The following is a 16,784-nucleotide window of genomic DNA, read 5'->3' as shown; positions in this document are numbered from 1 at the left end:
ATATAGTGACATTGAACTTTGCCTATGAATGAGAGCTGCACCAGCCAAGTCTTCACTTCCTGCAGCTTCTAGTAGAACTAATGTTCATATTAGCAGGTGAAACATTCATAACAGAAATTCCAAAAACAGCAGTTAGTATTTCTTAATATTTGTAATAATAGAGGTACAGTTTGGCATAGAAGAGAGTCCTGGTATAATGGGATTACAGGTAATTTATAAACTCAGCTGTATATAATGCACAAGATATAGCTATGTTAGTTATCAGCCAAGGCTCATAGGGATGGTGGGATATTCATCACATAATATGTGATTCTATGTTCTCCAGCATGAGGGATGGATAATCCACTTGATTGGGTTTCCTGAAGTCCCTTGTACCCAATAAGACTAAGTCTGAGATAGCCACGCCTCCTGCCTGGCCGCACATGCCCAGTTCCGACTTAGTCTTCTACCCAGAAAGGCGTGTTGTTTCTTCTCTCCAGACTTCGGGTTTTATTTAACTATTTTTCCCTATCGGTAGATATTTCTCCCTTTCTCTCAAATCCTTGTTCTCCCATACCTCCTGATCCTTTCCTCCAGTTTGTTTATTTGCGCTTTATTTTCCCCCGTCTCCCTTATCCAAGGGATTGGAGGGGGGTTTATTAGTATAGTGGACTCCTGCCTTCCCAGAGGCTGCTAGGCCTCATTGCAGCGTCCGGGAACTGGGGGTTGTGGAGTGTTTTCTCCGCTCGCCCCAGCTGATCAGCAGGTCTCCACGGAGGTTAGAGGATTGCAAAATCAGCCAAGGAGAGCTTTCTCGCTCTCTGGCTGCTGCCGTTTTTGGTGCTGGTTAGGCACAATCGTTTTGGGGGTGCGTGGAGCTACCACTAAAGCCCCAAGCTGCGTGGATCGCCCTAGCTTCTGGGGGAGGTTTCTCTCGATCGCGTTGCCTTTTTTTTTTGCATTCTCTACTTGTGTGCGATCTTTTTGGGGGGAGCGTGGGACTGTGCACAGTCCAAGCTTTGTAGATCGCCCCCCCCTTTTTTGTTTCTTCTGGCAGAGAGCATAAAAAAGCTCTCACTTTACAGGCGTGTGGTGTTTTCTTTCTCTTTCGATTTCTCCCAGCCCCATAGCACAGCCACGTGGCCGTGGCTGCCATTTTGAATTGAGGCCTGCATTGTAGGGCTTTTCTCCACGTGGCCGACATCCGCCATTTTATATGGTGGCCTGCACTGCAGGGCCGGCGTGGGACAGCAGATCGGTCCCCACGTGATTAAGGTGGTTGCCTTTTTTTTCTACGAATCTGGTGATTTCTGGTGGCTGGTTTAGTTCCCCCCCCTGTTCTGGGGAGGGCAGAACCAAGTGAATTAATACCCCCTGTGGTTCCCAGCCTTACCTAATTGACATTGCCTCTGGCAATACGAATTTTACTACCTTGTCTATCTTTGGGAGTGGGCCTTAATTTCTGGGCCTTGTTCCTAGCCTGCNCGAGATTTCTTGCTTAATATATACTACCACTCCTCCTTTCTTGTATTGTGACAGTGCCGCAAACATATTCCCCAATTTAGGGCAGTTCAATAGATATTGATATTGTTTTTTTATATGGACTTCTTGCAACATAATTATATCTAAATTCATCTTGTACAATTTGTTCAAAAACTTTTTCCTTTTTGTTGGAGAGTTGAGAGTTGAGACCATTCATTTAGTGGCTGTTCAAAGTTACAACAGTGTTGAAAAAAATGATTTACAACCATCCCTCATACTTACAACCATCAGAGCGCCATCATGGTCACATGATCAAAATTTAGGCACTTGTTAACTGGCATATGTTTATGATGGTCCCAGGGTCACCATTTGAGACTTCCCTGGTAGTTTCAGACAAGCAAAGTCAATGGGAAAAGGTAAAAAAAAAGATGATAAAATTGGCGCAACTCACTTAATAACAAAAGTCCTGTCCCAATTGTGATCATAAGTTGAGGACTACTGTAATTGGCCTGAAGCAGGACTGTCCCTTCACCCAGCTGCTGGTTCTTCTCTTCTTTGGTCATTTCTGTTCTGGCTGCCAGAGGGAACTGAACCTCATCACACCAGCCTGTTCTTTTCCTTTTCTTAGTTTTGCCCAGAGGAATACCGATCTCATGAAAGATCAACAGCACATATATAAGGAACTGATATTCCCATCAGTATACAAATCAAAGGGCTATGTAGGAGTCCCATGGGAGATCAAAGGCAGAGAAAAAGAAAAGCCTGGGAGGAAAAGGGAAGCTCTCTGTCATGGTTGGCTAAGTCTGCGCAGAACTAGTCAGCATACCTGAATGTGTTCACCCATGTTATATCCCCTGTGTTTTCACAGAGCTTCATTCCCATAAGTATCACTTGCTGACAATAGACATTTGGAAAGAAAAGGATTGGGAAACAGAGGACTGTGATCCTTGAAAGGCAGAGGCACTGCACCAAACAAACTAGCTGCTGGAAGCTAGTCTGTTTGGTGCAGACTAGCTGCTGCAAAATAAGTAATGATGGGGAAGGGAAGGAGAAAATAAATATTCTCAGTGCCTCAGCTGCACACCTGGCGCAGCCAAAAGCATTGGAGAGCTTTGGATCGCAGAGCTGAGAAACATCCAAGGAAAAAGGCAGTGGAAGGCTCCCAGTTCTTGCAACAAGAGATGATATTGCTTTCTGCTTTTTTATAGCTCAGAACTTTGAATCTCCTTGTCTGTTTCAAAGCAGCTTGCAAGTTTCTCTTCTGTCCCAAAGCACTGTTTTTTCTTCAGCCCATAGATTCATTCACTGCATAGAAAATAACATGTGTTGCAGTAGCTCTTCTAGCCTCATGGCAGAGGAACAAAAATACTGTGGATTACTATGTGGGCAGCATTTTCGGAAGTGATATAGTGTCCCTTTTTCTCGGGGTGGGGGGAGGGGAAGCACCTTCATGAGGGTTAAAAGAGAATCAGGCTTAAATATGTAAGTAAAGTTTATTATAAATATAATAATCCCTAATCAGCATGAAGATCTTCTACAAAATCTAAGTAACTACCTAAGTACCATTCAGTATGCATGTTTCTAGGTTTTAAAGACACATCTATTTTTTAGCAGACTGGTTAATAGGATTTCTCTTTTTTTTTTACTGTCATGACTTGAAATAGTTCTCTGTTCTCTGTTCCCTGACTGGTTGGCTTGAATGCCTCCTTTCTCTTAAAAAGCACTAAAAGCCAAAGAAAAGGGTCACAGGAGTTGGTCCTACCACCCACCCTCCAAGGATGTCATGGGCTGCCTGTGGCTCATGAACCCCAGGACATCCATTTTTGCAGTTTATGGGTCTTATGTAAACATATACTTTTTATATTTCAGATAAATACAGCTGCATAATTACATATGTCTGCCACCCACTCCCATTCCCAGCCAAGTGGAGAAGAAGTCTTCACTGGGTATATTAAATGTAATCTCTTTTAATTTTCAATTCTTTTGTGCATGGGCTTTCTTTTAAACTAGTAGATTCTGAATTTATAATAGACCTCTGCAATTCGAATGCCTTTGTCTTCAGTTTCTTAGTCAGTACAAGTTATTAAAACACTCTCATTAAAACCCTGTTTATTATCTGCATATTCAAATCTAATGGGAAGGAAAGTAAAGCATTCCCTTGTGGAGTAGAAGAATAAAGTTCTGATATGATAACAAGAGGGAACAACTCTCTCTGTTACAGAGAGAGAATCTGGACCCCAAAAAGCAAAGTGTTTAAATAAACATCAACAAATCTGCAGAAGGTAAGTAAAATTGCAGGTTAGCAAAGTTCCTACCGTCTGAGCACGTGCAAAGGGCTTCTTACGCTAAAAAAAAAAAAAAGCTTTCATATCCATCATCCTTCCTTTCCCTATTCATCTTCTGAAGTAGGGTAAATTATGAAAAGCTTTATTCTACTTTTCTCCCATGCAGGATATTAAAAGACACAGAATAAAAACCTTAGGGGATAACTATATTGCAGAATTCAGGATAGAATTACCCATTAACCTTAAGGAGCATTAAAAAGCATTTTTTGAAAAACAAATCCCAGTCAGAATGGCTTTAAAATGAGTAGCAAGATATTGCCTGAGCATGGAGTCATAAATTCCTAAATACTGTCTTGCTCACCACTAGAGAAACCGCAGGGGTGCAGATCAGCGGATCTGTAGGGCAGACCTCCCAACGTTTGGGAGCAACCATGGAAGGGGAAAGAATGTCTAAAAGGCAAGATAGCAGATGCAGTGTTGCAATGCAGTCCTGCCTCTTGTATGCCTTGTCACGTGCCATAAAAAAAGAGAAGTGTCTATAGCCACCATTTAAGCCCCACACATGGATTCTGGTATCTAGGATTAAACCCTGACGAAACTCCCAGTACACAACTCCCTGTCTATGGTGTGGAGCTTCCCATAGCTAGGTGGCTGGAAAAGGATCTCCTTATGATGACAAGTCTGAGGTCCATTCTGGAACATCCTCCTGAATATGTGCCTGGCACAAATGTTGTCATCTTTCTAGTGCCATGTATTGCCATTTGTATTTTTTTCCAACACGAACCTCCTCTGGCCCAAAAGCCCTAAGTCACAAGTTGATCTCCACTCCTCTCTTCTTATGGCCAGCCCTACTATTAGTCAAAGTGAAGCAGCCATTTCAGACATCTGCAAGGTAGCTAGAACCTCATCAACTTTAACATGTATGACTTCAATAACCAAAATTTTCCAGCCAGCATGTGTGTGTAAATTCCTTGGGGCAGAGATGGGGCAACCTAAACCTAGTGGCACATCCTTCATTCCACTCTATCACAGCATTTGTATGTTCAAGAGTGAGTATAGCTGAACATCTCAGACCCATTTTTATTTTGGAGAGTTGGAAAGATGTTTGAAGAATGGAACTGACACTTTACAGCTTACAAAAGCTAAAGCATCCTTAACAACTTTGAACTCCTTAAAATTAAGCCAAATGTTCCTAAGGTGGGGGTGTTAACATACAAAATAAATTACTTTTAGAAGTTCTTTGCCTGGGATTTAGCTGTAAATCCAAGATTTTCTGATACTTCACTTTTTAGATCTACATAGACTAGACTAGGCAGAAATCTCACAGAGAGGACTCAGCAGATTAATAATCTTTTCGGCAGATAAGAATGAAACCATACAAATCAGTTGATTTGCTGCTGCCACAAAAAAAGTGCAAATACGGGTAGTCCTCAACTTATGACCACAGCTGAGCCCGAAATTTCTGTTGCTAAGCAAGACAGTGGTTAAGTGAGTTTTGCCCCATTTAATGACTTTTCTTGCCACAGTTAAGTGAATCACTGCAGTTGTTCACGGTTGTTAAGTGAATCTGGCTTCCCTATTGACTTTGCTTGTCAGAGGGTCCCAATCACATGCCCTCCCCCCCCCCAGGACATTACAATCATCATAAATATATGCTAGTTGCCAAGGATCCGTATTTTGATCATGTGACCATGGGGATGTTGCAATGGTCATAAATATGAAAAATGGTCATAAGTCACTTTTTTCAGTGTTGTTCTAACTTTGAACAGTCACTAAACGAATGGTTGTAAGTCGAGGACTATCTGTGATCTGGTATTTAAAACTCAAGTCTCTTTCTCACACCCCTGCTATCAATTAATGGATTCCTGGCATGATGATCTGTAGCCTTGAAACTGAATAACCGTTACACATGAACACAACCACCAGCACTGGCTCCCACTTGAATCCGCACAACTTAAGTTTAAGGGGGCAATTTCTCCCTTTAAGGGACTCTCCAGCTCCCCAAATTGAAAACAAGAAGTAGCTTTCTCTGGCCTAACTCCTGCAGATCCCATCTAGGGGTCAAAGGGACACCTGGAGTAAACAAAATCAAGCACCTCCTCTATATATACGTAACCTTCCTTTCCATCAGGAAAGTTGATACAAGTAAAGATGGAAGCCATTTGAAAGGAGGGTAATGGCACCCTTTCACTCTAGAAATCGTTTCTCCACTACAAAATGGGAACATATAATTGGGCATAAGGAGTCACCTGGAGGAACAAGAGGAACAACTGCAACCAGGACAATGGCAAGATAAAAGAAATCGCAGTCCAGGGCAGAAATGCAATTTAAGTAAGCACCTTAGACATGAAGTTCCTTACTTCTCATGAAGAAAAAGGGAAGTAGGGAGGAAGGAAAAGGGAAGCACATTCAGACTTGCATGATTGTGTTATTAAAACTCTATAATAAAAGTAATATTAGCTTTCATGACTTTGGTTTCCACATTTGGTCTATTTCAACGGTTTTCAACATTTCCGGCTCTGCCGATTGCTGATATAGCGGGGGAGGGGGGAGAGAAGAGATGATGGTTTTACACACTCACTCACTGTTTGCATGGCGGCAGCCTGGTAACACGCCATGCACTGTGTGGGTGGGGGACCCCTGATCTATTTGACAGAAGGAAGGAAGGAAGGAAGGAAGGAAGGATGGATGGATGGACGGACGGACGGACGGACGGACGGACGGACGGACAGACAATCAAACTAGGCTGCCAAAATCTGGACAGACAATAGTTGTCAGCAAAGAATTAGATGTTTCAGTGTCTCTTTACTGCCTTCTTGTAGTCACTTTTGTAGCCCCAGATTAATATTTCTAACAAAATAGACTATGAGAATAATTATCATTCTCAACTAATCCTTCGGTGCCCATACTATGTGGCAAATATTAATTCCAATCAAACTCTTTTATTTCTTTATGGCTGAATTCTGTAACATTTTATTATTTATCCATTCTCACTGACTAGAAATCCCATCTTTACAGCAGGCAGAGGGTAAAAAAATCTTCTGAAGATCCTGTGAAATTGTGCAGCAGGAATCAGTTTTAGCCTGTTACACGTTAAATGATGACAAATGTCTAAAACTGATAAAAAGATGACTAAAGTCACAGTTCCCACTTGCAATATCAGAAGGACATGAATGCTTGCACCAGCAGTCTTTCCTTGAATTGGGTATGTCTAGTTTAATGAAGAGAAGGACGAGGGGGGACATGATAAGGAGTGTTCCAATATCTCAGGGACTGCCACAAAACAAGGGAGTGAAGCTATTTTCCAAAGCACCTGAAGGCAGGACAAGAAGCAACAGATGGAAACTAATCAAGGAGAGAAGCAACCTAGAACTAAGGAGAAACTTCCTGACAGTTAGAACAATTAACCCAGTGGAACAACCTGCCCCCAGAAGTGGTGAATGCTCCAACACTGGAAGTTTTTAAGAAGAGACTGGACAACCATTTGTCTGAAATGGTATAGGGTTTCCTGCCTGAGCAGGGGATTGGACTAGATGACCTCCAAGGTCCCTTCCAACTTTATTATTATTATTATGATGATGATGATGATGATGATGATGATGATGATGATGATGATGATGATGATGATGAAAGCCTTTTACCCTGAGATGGGGAGTCGAGAGCAGCTGAAGCAATTCCTTTTCATCATTATTCATCGGTGCAGTCTGCAATTCTTCTATCACCTTAATAAAGAAAAAAGAAAAAAAAAGAGAAATTTACCCACAAACAAAACAGACAAGACAATGAATGTTTTTCTTATTATACTTCCAGTTATTTGTTTGTTAATTTTAGGATGACACTCTAGAAAAGGACAACTGTCCAGAGCAGAAGTTCTGGAATGTATCAGAATTACAGAATAATAGAGTCCAACTCTCATATCATCCTGCAACATACATAGAATTAAAAAGGACCAAAGAAACATAGGGAGCTGACTTGTACGAAATATATATTGGAAGAGTGCCTACTGAAATAAAGCATTTACTTTCAGCAATCTTCATTTATAAAAATGTTTCACTAATATTCTAAGAATGCCATACTCCAAAAACCAAGGAAGGCACAACTGAGGTTCTTCTAAGCAGTTTCCTTTAGTGTTCCCTCTCTATAGATAGAAACCTTGCCAAACTAAAGACTATTTACTCCATTAAACATATACTCTGAGAACTGCTAAGGAGAAGCTATTTTAACTCTCTCCCACCCAAACTATCTAAACTTTGCTGTCTTTTGCTCCTCTGGAATGCCCTCCCCCCCTTCCTGGGAATCCAGACTACATTCCACCATTACACTGGTGGGTGACTTAGCCCAGCACTTTGCTTCAAGGGTGGGTGATCGCAGCCCAATGCTCCCCTGCCTAGAAGAAGGCATAAGTAAACTGAAGGTGGTTTAATTCATCCTTGAGATCCATAAACTGAAAGCAGTTTCACTAGTTTGACTTTTGATTCATGTATGTTTTGACTAGCCACTTCTCCTAGGAAAACCTTTTTGCAGGGAGACAAAGTCGTGCATACTTCCAGGCATTTTGTGAGAGTACTATGCACAACATAGTCTCAGAATTTCAAGATTGTCATCCAGTCAAAAAAAAATTGGCAATGTCCGGATTTACTTCCTGATTAGCAACATCGTGTTCAGCCTTGCTGGAGAAAGCAGACTGTCCATGTTGATATTTTCTGAACATACAGAATATTTTCCACTGCTAAGTTAAGATCCCTCATAAAGAAAGAGCGAAGAATGTAATGGCTGTACTGTAATTTCTGAGAATTCCTCCGCAGTCAATCGTATCTCACTAACAATTCGGAATGGAAGCAATTCAAAACTGACAAACAGCAGGGAGAGGATGTCCAATCCTATCCATGCATCAATTCTAAGTTGTGCCACCCAGCAATTTCTTCCCGCTCTAATATTTAGGCGAAGTGATCCAGAGAAGCCCTTCTCCCACATTGTGCCATTTGATGTGAAAAGGATGCCCACCAAAACTTTCATCTTGCAATGCCACAGCTGTTCTTTAAAGCAGTGTTTCTCAGCCTCAGCAAGTTTAACACTGCAGTGAAAAAACGGCACATTGAAGACAACTCTTCATTCTGTTTCCTTCCCTTTGGTCTCTCCCTGATGAACTTACATCTTCAGCAAGAGCAGAGGCATTATGCAGTACTGGGACCGGACTGTGTTGTTCATAATGGCACAATTTTTCATGAATCTGAAACAGAAAACAGACAATATGCACATGTTCACATGTACAAAATCTCCAGTGGTTGGAGCTATCTAAGAAACAGATCCTTTCAAGACAAGATTTATTTCAATCAAATGAAATATCTAACATGTGAGACTGTGGAAAAGAAAGACCTGCTCCAATTTCCCATTTTACTCTCAATCAGTTTGAGAACCTATATCAGTGGTGGCAAACCTATGGCACGGGTGCCAGAGGCAGCACTCGGAGCCCTCTCTGTGGGCACACGTGTCGTTGCCCCAGCCTTGCCTCCCCCTGCGACCCCCCTCTTCTCCAGCAGCCCCCCTGAAAAAGAGTCACTCTTGAACGTGGCCCACACAGACAGCGCAGCCAAGGACATAGCCAGCCAGGCAGCGTAGACAAGACTCTGCCCTCACACCCCATCATGCAGTTGATGCTGCAGGGCGCGGGCAGAGGGTGTGGCCGCCATAGCGCTGTTGGGCTGTCTGGGCAAACTGCGGTGGGCCATGGAGGCGGTGAGTGGTCCTGTGGGCAGGCGGGGCGGGGGATGGGGGGCAGAGTTGGGGGTGGAGCGGGGGCGGGGCCAGTTTTGGGGCACTTGGTGTCTAAAAGGTTTGCCATCACTGACCTATATGGTGGCTAGAACATAACAGGCTTCTTAAAAAAAAAAATCTGTGGCTACAGCAGCATCTGCTGCCTGATGGCTCTTGCAATTTTTATCTTCTTAGCACAGGATGCTTGAGGGCTGAGATGGCAGGACTGCAAAACAAATACTCTTTAGGTGGGAAAGCAGCAGATGCCAGGTTGGCCGGGAGCTATCAGGGATACCCTCTCTACAACTCAGTGCATCTTTGAAAACAACAAAAAATCATATTCTGTCCCCAAAGCACAAATACACAAAATATTTATGATGTGAACAATCCTCCTGAGCCCCAGTGTTTCTCCATGAGTTACCATGTATTTATTTATTTGTGATTTTTACAGGTAATACAGAAAAATTAGTAACATGTAAGGAGTTACATATTAATGGTTTTGAATTCTTTATTAATTCAGTTTAGGCCAATAAATAATATGGAATAATAATTGTAATACTTTATATATAATATTATATAAATATCATTATAATATAATATATAATTATAATGTAATATTTAACAATAATATATTAATTAGTTGTATTTAATTTTAGTTAGGTTTAAACAGAAATTGCTTCCAGTTAAAATTCACTCAAATGAAATTCTCATTCCAGGTTCTGACCACTTTTTGAACCAAATATCTGTACAAAAGGTTGGGTGCCTTGATTCCCCAGCGAAAGAATTGTGTGTCCAAGTTCCCAGTTTTTCTATCAGACTGGTATCTTATATATGCTAATCAGGGAACTAATCATTAAATCCTTTATTTAATTAGCATCTTAAAATCAGGAATTATTTCACTGACAAACTTTCTTTCATTCCATCTGATGCACTAATAAAACATCTATGCAATTAGAACCAGAGGATGAGAAGACTAATTTCTCTTGATGTTTCATTTCTCTCAATTGCATTTTCCTTTTCATTCATGAATTATGCATTTGTTTTCAGGAGCCCAAGTTTCACTATTTTCAATTAAAACCCAGTTTTCTATGCTACAACTTAAAGTGTCTTCCATGCAATTGACAGGTTATTTTCAGGAATTCTATCATGCGTGTGGAGTAAAAACACTAGCAAGTATCGAGGTTGTCACGTTTCAATCAGATCGGATTAAGTATTCTTATTTTACAAGACAAGTTAAACAGCCATAGCTTTTTCTCTAAGCACAACTTTCCAAATTGTTTTTTTCCCATCACTTTTTTTTTTTTTGGTAACTTGTCCATGCTGTTGCAAATCATTTCCTCGTCCTTTAGAAAATGTTATTTCCCATTCATGGTCATAAGAAACCAAAAAATTATCACATGTTTTGTTTTCCAAATATTTCCAAATCCAATGCATATAATCACTTGTGCGTTCAAGCAGGAAATTGTATGTTGTGAAGTGGAAAGGTTTGCAGCCAGGGGTCATCAGAAGCTTCCACATGGATGGGGTAAGATAAAAAAACAACAACCCTCAAACGACAAATAGATAGCGACAATTGTATAACTGAGGCCCAGCTCTTCTGTATGTGCACTCAAATCATGCTCAAGAACAAGGGGCAGGGCTTTAATTGCACAGTCACAACTACCATCTTGATTCCTACCACCACCATCCCATATTCTGCTTATTATGACCCAATACAATACAACACAATATTCTCAAAGTCTGATAGATTCTGGCAGTCTTAGCTTCCACCACTTTCTTATCACACCACTGGACCCTAGATTATGTAAAATCTTTACTATTAATAAACCAAAAAAAGGGCCCCGGCCTGGTTGAAAACTCAAAGTATGCCAAGCCAAGTATCTTTGAGAAACTATAGAATGTACGTTGTGGGTGTTCACAAAACTTTGTGTGTGCTCAGAAACATGCTCTGCAGCATATTCACACGTCACAATGTCCAATTTTGAGACCCAGGTTTGAATATCAGACAAAGAGGAAAACTAGGAAGCTAACAGCAAGATTTTCTCTAAAGAAAAATATTTACTTTCATTAAGCAGCTGAGACTTCTCTCACTAAAAATGTCTCTCAGGAATACCATCTCCTCCTTATGATTGGAGTCAGGCCTCAGCTGTGAGGTCAGGAGGGCAAGCGTCTCATGCAAACCTAAAAGATCAATATAAAAGGGACTGGTCAGAATGCCCATGATCAAATTGTAAAATAGCATTTTACAGAGGTTTAATCTATCCCAAAGAAGGACTTTATAACATTACTTTGAAATATCAGCTTAAAGCCAGAAAACTGGAAGAAAGAAAGTTGCAAATCTCTCAAACTTGCAACTTTAAAATGTCTGGACTTCAACTCCCAGAATTCCTTAAAGTTTACTTTTCATATTTCTGGAGATTCCAGTTCCAAATCCAAACTTTTTTTTATTGGACAAGACGGTCCAGGTCTGCCAAACAATAACGGCAGAAAATGTACTTTCATCCTGAAGCCTATTCTTAGAATTCCATCTCACCAGGAAAATCTTTTAGCATGTTCTGCTATTATTTTGGTACCCAGGCTTTCAAGAATCTTTTTCTTTATAGATTTTGTATCTTTTATTTATTCCACTGAATACAAGATTGCTTTTAACAACCAATTCTAGCTACTTCACTTATCTGATTATCATCACTTTTGCACCATTTTTGAATATGTAAGTTCAGAACTCCATACCAGCAGGATCAGAGTCAAAATGGGACAGATAAGAAAAAAAGGAACGATTAGTTGAAAACTATTCCAACTCTGTGCAAATGGCTTCTTACAATGGGAGCGATTAACTCAAGGAGAAAAGCCTTAATCGTCATGTACATCTTTGAATGCTGGACATCAGCTGGAAAAGAAAACTGGAGTCAAGAGAAAGGCAGAACTTCATTGTTCTTAGAATAGGTATTATTAACTTCTGGGCTGGAGCAATGCAATGCCATAGGTACCAAAATGTAAACTTTTTAAAATATTGTCTAAAAAGGTAAAGCACATAAATCAAAATCAATTAAACATATTTATTTCACATTGGAAGTCAACAATTACCATCTGGTGCAGAGTTTTCCAAACTTGAGAATTTCAAGATCTGTGGACTTCAACTTCCAGAATTCCCCAACCAGTTTGAAGTTCCAAATTTGAAAAACACTGATCTAGTGGCATAGTACATATGGCCATACCTGCCACATCACATTGTCAATTACTAATCCCCTCTTCCCAAGACTATAAATCTAATCTATTCTGGATGACTACATCTTCCAAATATCCACTGGGAATTCTGTCCCAATTCAGTTGAACTGGCAATACCTCAGGGCCACAGATATGGGAAAACTGATTTATAATCTGAAAAAGAAATGGCCAAAGGGCACTGCTTTTTGTTTTTTTACATTTTATATAGATTTAACAAGATTACGTTTCCTTTTGTTGTTGTTACATTTGCTTTGTTTTTTTACTATCAGCTTACTTTAAACTATGCATGTGTTCAGATTAGTACATGAATAGCACTAGAAACTGACTTATCTTTAGAGGCTTCTGGATCTCCAATTTCATGTAAGATAGTTACAGAAAAACACATTTTTAAAACATAAACTGAGAATGATATAATGATTAAGGTAGCAGAAATACCTGAATCTTCAGATAGGACGGGCATGGTATGTTTCTTGCTCACTATCTACAGATCCACGTGATCAATCCACTTTCAACAGCTATAATTTCCACACCAACAGAATGCCTGTAATCAAAGAAAAGACAACATTGTTTGTATGACAATTTGAAAGAATGTTAAAATATTTGCTTTCTAAAGTCAAATACAGATAGAATTATCTCTAATTCAGTTATTGTATGGCTTCATTGCCTTTGCTGTTTGGAGCAATTATTAATGATGGTTGGTAGAAAGGGACAAATTGATCCAAACTGGAAGAAAGGATGGAAGTGATCAGAATACACTCACATCATTGTGGAAAGATCTGCCTTAAAAATGGATAAATCCAACTGAATTCACAACTACATAAATACATCCCCATCTGCAGGTATCAAAAAGCTTAATGCAAACATGCAGTTTGATGACTCTCCCAGGAGCATCACAGTCCCATCATGTAAAGCAGGGGTGTCAAATTGCCAGCCTGCGGGCCGGATGCGTCATGCCCAAACCGCGCCCAGCTCCGGCAATGGGGAAAAAGTCGCGATATGTCGCAACACGTCACGTGATGTTCTGAGTTTGACACCCCTGATATAAAGGAATCCTGGCCCAATGAGGCTTTCATAATAAAAATAATAATAATAATAATAATAATAATAATAATAATAATAATAATAATAATAATAATAATAATAATAATAATAATAGTAATAGTAGTAGTAGTAGTAGTAGTAGTAGTAGTAGTAGTAGTAGTAAGTTGGAGGGGACCTTGGAGGTCATTGAGTCCAACCCCCTACTCAGGCAGGAAACCCTATACCATTTCAGACAAATGGCTGTCCAATCTCTTCTTAAAAACTTCCAGTGTTGGAACATTTACCGCTTCTGGAGGCAGGTTGTTCCACTGGTTAATTGTTCTAACTGTCAGGAAGTTTCTCCTTAGTTCTAAGTTGCTTCTCTCCTTGATTACGGTAGTTTTCATCCGTTGCTTCTTGTCCTGCCTTCAGGCACTTTGGAGAATAGCTTGACTCCCTCTTCTTTGTGGCAGCCCCTGAGATATTAGAATACTGCTTTCATGTCCCCCCTCATCCTTCTCTTTATTAAACTAGACATACCCAATTCCATCAACCGTTCCTTATATGTTTTAGCCTCCAGTCCCCTATCATCTTTGTTGGTCTTCTCTGTACTCTTTCCAGAGTTTCAGCATCTTTTTTACATCGTGGTGACCAAAACTGGATGCAGTATTTCAAGTGTGGCCTTACCAAGGCATTGTAAAGTGATATTAATACTTCACGTGATCTTGATTCTATCCCTCTGTTAATGCAGCCCAGCACTGTGTTGGCTTTTTTGGCAGCAGCAGCACACTGCTGGCTCATATTTAAGTGATTGTCCACTAGGACTCCAAGATCCCTCTCAACCCTGAGCAACTTTAAGAAGTGTGGATTTCAACTCCCAGAATTCTGCTTCTTAAAGCTGCTGAGTTTGAGAAGTACTAGTCTAAACTACTGTCAAAGTCTCCCCTGCACTCCTACCCATCACAACCTTCCTATTCCTCATCTAGCATTGGCAATATGATAACGCCTGCTTCGTGGATTACAGAGTTAATTTCAATTTATGGGTTAGTAAAAAAATGATATTAATTTAAAATAAAACAGTGAAATATTCCAGTTTTCCTCTAGCCCAGCGGTTCTCAACCTATGGGTTGCGACCCCATTCGGGGTCGATCGACCATTTCACGGGGTCGCCAAGCAAGGCTGTCCGCCATTTTTTCCCCCTTTTCCGGCGGGTGCCTTACCTCCCTTGAGCTGGGCCAGCTGGTGGTCGGCCTGCTCCGTCTCTGCCGCTTGCCAGCTACGCCTCGGCCGGCGCAGGGGGCGGAACCACACATGCGCGGCGCTCCCGGGCAGGGAAAGTCCTTGACTTACGACCGGTTGGGTAGTCCTCGACTTACGACCGGTTTAGTCCTCGACTTACGACCGGTTTAGTCCTTGACTTACGACCAGTTGGGGGTCGTGGCATTAAAAAGGTTGAGAATCACTGCTCTAGCCAAATTGGAAAACAGAGAGTAGTCCCAAAATCTTTAGACAAAGCACATTGGCAGGCCATGTTTTGCTCTGCACTAAACATGTACAGCCATTACTGATCAAGCTGCGCTCCCCAGTTATGAGCATGCTTTCCCAAAACTACACTTTTTTATCACTGAGGGGAAAAATAGTTTCTTTTTCAATGTGGGACTCTGCAATTTGGTAAGTTAAGCATCTGATCTAAAAAACACTTCCCACTCTCAGCGTATATTTACTGAATAATCTGATGAAAGTAATGCAAATTGCAATAGACATACTGTCTAATAAGTAGGCTGCATTCTATGCACACCCAGCTATGTGGAACTAAGCTCTGCTGGATTTAAAGCTATCCCAGGCTGGGTACACCACCTATGTTAAGCCACAAAGTGATTAGTTTGATTTTGATTTACCATCTTAAGTGAAGTCAGCCACTATCACTTGAAAACTATTGTGTTCAAAAATAAATCACTTGTTGCACTTTATGCTTGGCTGTCTTTTTAATTCTTTGGCTTCCAAGGTCCATAGGGGTGTAAATAAATATATATTTGTCTTTATTTATATTAATAACTCAAGATGGCAAACAGACCTAATACTCATTCCTATTCCTATTTTCCCCACAACAACCCTGTGAGATGAATTGATCTGAGAGAGAGAATGGCTGACCCAAGGTCACCTAATGGCTTTCATGCCTAAGGTGGGACTACAACTTATAGGTATCTTGGCATATAGACTGGTGCTTTAACCACTAATCCTGTAATGGCCTGATCTGAAATAAGCAGAACCAATGTTTTAACCTATTTGGAGGGGTACAGCTGGAGAAATATTTAAGAGTTTTGTCCATTAACTTTCCCTGATGGGAAAAATCAGCCCATTTGGGAGGGGGATAAGATTTGGGGAAGGGGAAATGACAGCCTTGACCTTCTGCAAGTGTTAAGACATCATGTTGTCCTGAAAAACACTACCCAGATTCATGACATGCTCATCAAAATGTTGGCAGGATGGTGCTTTGTTTGGACTATAAAAGGGGTGATGAAGACCCTTGAATAATCTATCTCTGGGTAAAGACAACCATTTGCAGAAGCATGCCCATATAAATATTTGTTTCTTAAGTCCTTGTCTTCAAGATTCAGTTTCTTATCTGCTCACCTAGAAATAGCTGCAACTCAAAGGATAGTCCTGGACCATTTTGCATAGTACGAAAGAACTGTATCATTTGTTGACCTCTATGTTTTAACTTTGGTGTCACTTTGTCCTTTTCTGCTGTGCCAGCCATGCCCCTGAACTGACTATTCATCCTAATCATCTTGAAGAGCCATTTTTTCCCCATCTACTTAATATTATCTTTTTCAGCAGGGTGTTCTCCACCCATGTCACTGTGGAGCACAGGACAGGGTGTCACAAGTGCTTAACATAGTTGCTAGAGAAGGAAAAAAAAATCTCTACTCCTTCCTATAGCTGGTTAAATTCATTTGAGGTAATTGGCCAGAATTTTAAGAAAACCACATGCTGTGCAGAACTTTATGAAGTGAAGCAAGAAAGTTCTACACATTT

At 40.6% G+C, this 16,784-nt stretch overlaps 1 protein-coding gene across 1 annotated transcript in view; it reads right to left on the bottom strand.

The window, feature by feature from the left end:
* MPP3 (membrane palmitoylated protein 3) overlaps nucleotides 1-13,209 on the bottom strand; it is a 73,867-nt gene extending 60,658 nt beyond the window's left edge. Inside the window, exons 1-4 of the mRNA XM_015810405.1 lie at nucleotides 13,161-13,209; nucleotides 11,563-11,681; nucleotides 8,899-8,976; nucleotides 7,388-7,468 (exon numbers count right to left, since the gene is read on the bottom strand). Coding sequence (XP_015665891.1) covers nucleotides 7,388-7,468; nucleotides 8,899-8,976; nucleotides 11,563-11,681; nucleotides 13,161-13,185 — 303 coding nt within the window. The 5' untranslated portion in view covers nucleotides 13,186-13,209. The remainder of the gene's footprint in view (nucleotides 1-7,387; nucleotides 7,469-8,898; nucleotides 8,977-11,562; nucleotides 11,682-13,160) is intronic.
* Nucleotides 13,210-16,784: the final 3,575 nt, after the last annotated feature.

Source organism: Protobothrops mucrosquamatus, unplaced genomic scaffold (assembly GCF_001527695.2).
Source record: "Protobothrops mucrosquamatus isolate PMUCROS unplaced genomic scaffold, P.Mucros_1.0 scaffold10, whole genome shotgun sequence".
NCBI lineage: Eukaryota > Metazoa > Chordata > Lepidosauria > Squamata > Viperidae > Protobothrops > Protobothrops mucrosquamatus.
Note: the sequence above shows the minus strand (reverse complement) of the source record. Positions and strands in the feature narration are given on the sequence as shown.